The sequence below is a fragment of the Cynoglossus semilaevis genome, chromosome 1 (assembly GCF_000523025.1).
Source record: "Cynoglossus semilaevis isolate Cse_v1.0 chromosome 1, Cse_v1.0, whole genome shotgun sequence".
NCBI classification, from domain to species: Eukaryota; Metazoa; Chordata; class Actinopteri; order Pleuronectiformes; family Cynoglossidae; genus Cynoglossus; species Cynoglossus semilaevis.
Window position 1 is genome coordinate 1,808,594 of NC_024307.1, and position 4,034 is coordinate 1,812,627.

A 4,034-nucleotide genomic window follows, 5' to 3' on the forward strand; every position below is an offset into this window, starting at 1 on the left:
ACTTTCCGTGGGGAGGCGGTTTTCGCTTTCAGCAGGACCTGGGAGAATCAGACGGACATCAAACCACCTCCATTAGAACAGAACAGAACGAGGCGTCGGCTCCTTTAAACGTCCTGTTGACGATGACATCACTATTAGCACCTTTGAGCAGCCACTGCAGCGCACACTCCCAGGGACAGGGGGCGCAGGTGGACGTGAGGCCACGGGTACGAGAGCCTGAAGAGAACTGGTGATGGGAGCCGGTGGTCGGACGTGAATGGGAGCCATAGCTTGAAGCACAGCTCCTCTGCCTGGGATGAAGATGGCGGTGGAGTGGCGTGCTGCGATGGCTGAAGGCACTGATGCTGCTGCTGCTGCTGATGCTGCTGCTGCTGCTGGAACCACTGCTGCTGCTGCTGCTGCTGCTGGAGGAGGAGGAGGAAGAAGCTCAGGGATCAGTTCGACCTACTGACGCAAATATAAGCTGTACATTTATGGAAGATTCTGGAACTCTGTGGTGGACAAACGGTATATCTGCTGAGGACATTAGGTGGCGCTATGGAGCTGAATGATTGTGGTGATTATTTTCACCTGGTCTCCTCCCATGTTGGTCCTGTCTCTAAAGTCTAATCTGACTCTAAAACCGTGTCAGTGCCCCCGCTGACCAAACGCTGCTACTGCACTGTAGTAGCGGAGGTAAATGATCCGAGTGTTGAACTCACCGGTCGGAGACACAAAGGTGTTGGTTCCTCCTACAGAGTACACGGAACTGATCCTCAGCTCCTCCTGGAAACACACACACACACGTATACACGCGCACACGCACACACACACCCACACACAGTTGGGACTCTTTTAGTGTAAACACAAGTGAAGATCTGATTTAAGGTGATGACATTAAACTACCACTGGGTGGAGCACTGAGCAGTGACTGTGGTATTTGTCCTCAACAAGCATTTGATTAACTATTAACTAGGTTAATGAACAGACACTGGGTCAGGGGTCAGGGGTCAGCAGCTCTGACCTCTTGATGTTCCAGCTCCTCTTTGACCTGTTTGATGCTGCTCTGAGGCAGCAGGGCGGCGTCGTAGCCCTCGTCCACTGGCTCGTCTTTTATTTTTGGAGACAGACGAGGGTCGTCTGGAGGCGTGTCTGACTTCTGGAACCATCAGGGTGGTCTTTAGTAAAGTGACTGAATATTACTGCAGTATACAGTATGTACGAGCTGCACACGTCTTTACCTGTTGACTGTCCTCTGTCTCCTCGTCCTGGTTAGGGACACCAGCACCTGTGGGCAGAGAGACAACAACCATCAAGAAGACACCTTTGAAGAGAAAATGAACGTCTGAACTAGGTTAGGAACACGTCAGGGCTGCACCACGGGTGCGATATTTCATGCCTACAGTATCGCAATATATTGATATCGTGATACGCATCGTCTCGCCGGATTCATGCCAACATACAGCCCTAGTCACCACGGCAGAGAAATGGTTCCAGGAGAAACCCAAAGATGGTTCCATGGAGGTCAACTGGACTTGACCTCCATGGAACCATCTTTTTCATGTTTATTGACACCATTCCTCCTCCTCCTCCTCCTCCTCCTGTCCTCACGTCCTACCTCGACTGTTGTCTGGACTGCGGTGTCTGGAGGAGTGTGAGGTGTTGGCCGAGTCGGTGCTTTCATCGTCCTCCCTCACCGGAGGCTCCGGGGGACTGGAATAGGTTTGATCTTTTTCAGTTTTTGGTTTATTCTTGTTTTTCTTTTTCACGTCAACATCTTCCAGGGAACCCATGGGCAAGGCAAAATGCCAGTCTTCGTCTTCATCCTCCTCTGGCCCAGACACCGGAAGGCCATCCAGCGCATCATCAAACGCGGCGCTGCCACTTCCTCCTCCGTCGTTCGTTCTGATGGCGAACGAGGAGGAGGAGGTGATGGGGGGGGAGGACGACTCCCCCGTCCCCTCTTCCATCTTCTCCTCTTGTTTACTGCCATCACTGTCCTCCTCCTCCATCGGTTGCTCCTCCCCTTGTCCCGACGTCTCATCTGCTCCTTTTGGATCTTCAGGACCTCCGCTCCTTGATGAAGTGGCGGAGCCTCGGGACGACTCGGCGAAGTCCCCGAGTCCCATCACTTCATCGAACACTCTGGACAGACGCTCCTCGTGCTGCAGGAAACACACACCGTTTGGTGAGGAACAAATCAGAAGAAGTGAAAAGGAGTCGTCTCTGAATGTATCATCAAAACAAATAATCTGACGACATTCATTTACAGAGAAAAAACATCTTCTGTTGACGTTGTGATAATCAGATCTAGAATGTTCCATGAGTCGTTCTCCGTTAAAAAGCAAAGAACACATACACACACACACCTGTACTGTCATATTCTACACAATGATCACAATCACAACATGTGGTTTTTATTGATCACATTCACACACGTGAATCGACGACCCATCGGCTCCAGTCTGTGAGATGAACCCAGTGACGTGTGTTTGTCGTGTGTTCGGTGTCAAACACCAACAACTGCAGCTGCTGTTTCTGGTTCTGACCTGTTTTGGTCATGACACTAAAAGGCCCCGCTAAACTCCAGCAAACATACAAACAAACCTGGTTTTTGGTTCATTTATGTTTACAACACAAAGACAGACGGTATACTGACGCTACAGACAGGGTTAGAGATGTGAGGACAACACCAGAACCCTGTGGCTGCTTTGATAACATTCCACTTGAACAGAAGCTCCACTTTTTATTGTTCGCAGCAGCAGCAGCAGTCCTGAGAGTCCGGCTCTTTTTGGAACAGCGGCTAGCACTAAGCTACAGCGGCGGCAAAAGCCCGGTCCTCGAATTTAAAGAGCGGTAACAAACTGTACCGCGGGAATTTCATATCTGATTTTTAACCGTACAAGCTGATAAAGGGAGCTGGGGGTAGCAGTACACTTTAGCCCCGCAGAGCAAGAAGCTACCAGGGTTGAAGATGGCTAGCTAGCTAACGTTAGCTCATGTGTGCTCACAGCAGCAGCGGTAAGATAAGACACCGACGTGTTTTTAACCGGCTACTTTTGAACCGTCGTGGCTGAGCACCGCAGCTACAGACCGTCTGTGGATTCTTCTTACCTTTAAACGTTTAATTCTATATTCCTCAGAGTCCGCCATGTTTAATTAAGCCTCAGACGCCGCGCTTCGCAGCACTGCCGTACCTCATTAAATACGAGCAAGTCAGATCCGCGTTTCCCTGGACACTGGGATGAATTTTCAGTGCGCCACTGATCCAAACTTTACGGTAGTGGCGAAAAATAATAATACATTAGTATCATCATCATCATCATCATCATCATCATCATCATCATCATCATCATCATCATCATCATCATCATCATCATCATCATCATCATCATCATCATCATCATCATCATCATCATCATCATCATCATCATCATCATCATCATCATCATCATCATCATCATCATCATCATCATCATCATCATCATCATCATCATCATCATCATCATCATCATTATTATCATTATTATTATTATTATCATTATTATCATTATTATTATTATTATTATTTTATTGAACGCACTACCACAATTTACCGTTAAATGTTTTTTATTTATATTTGTAAAAAACTCATACATTCAGGATTCATTGATGGAAATATGCAGTTAGTTTATTGCTGTTTTATTAATTTAATTATTGATATTGTTTTAAACATCGTTCTGGCTGCTGTCGTCACACCACTCACATTCTGCCGGGGTGTGTTTTTGTTTATAATACCAAAGACCCCCCCCCCCAACAGATTTGCTGGTGACGTCACAGGAACTTGTAGACCTTTATTATAAAGCAGTGAAGGTGTTTAAACCACGTCGAGGTTTGTAGTTTAAAGCAGTAGGTGGTGCTAGAGCTCCGTGGATGAATAATGCTGACTCACTGACACCGCAACAGACGAGTTCCAATAAAGTGTGTGTGTGTTGTGATGTTGTTGACAATTGACTGTCCAACACTGACTGTCCCACACTGACTGTCCAACACTGACTGTCCCACACTGACTGTCC

General features: G+C 47.5%; 1 protein-coding gene across 1 annotated transcript in view; it reads right to left on the reverse strand.

The window, feature by feature from the left end:
- Positions 1-3,248, reverse strand: part of LOC103379094 (zinc finger MYM-type protein 4-like) — an 11,711-nt gene extending 8,463 nt beyond the window's left edge. Inside the window, exons 1-7 of the mRNA XM_025058525.1 lie at positions 3,094-3,248; positions 1,598-2,144; positions 1,221-1,267; positions 1,004-1,138; positions 702-765; positions 142-404; positions 3-38 (exon numbers count right to left, since the gene is read on the reverse strand). Of these exons, the coding sequence (XP_024914293.1) occupies positions 3-38; positions 142-404; positions 702-765; positions 1,004-1,138; positions 1,221-1,267; positions 1,598-2,144; positions 3,094-3,132 (1,131 nt within the window). The 5' untranslated portion in view covers positions 3,133-3,248. The remainder of the gene's footprint in view (positions 1-2; positions 39-141; positions 405-701; positions 766-1,003; positions 1,139-1,220; positions 1,268-1,597; positions 2,145-3,093) is intronic.
- Between the last annotated feature and the right edge of the window lie 786 nt (positions 3,249-4,034).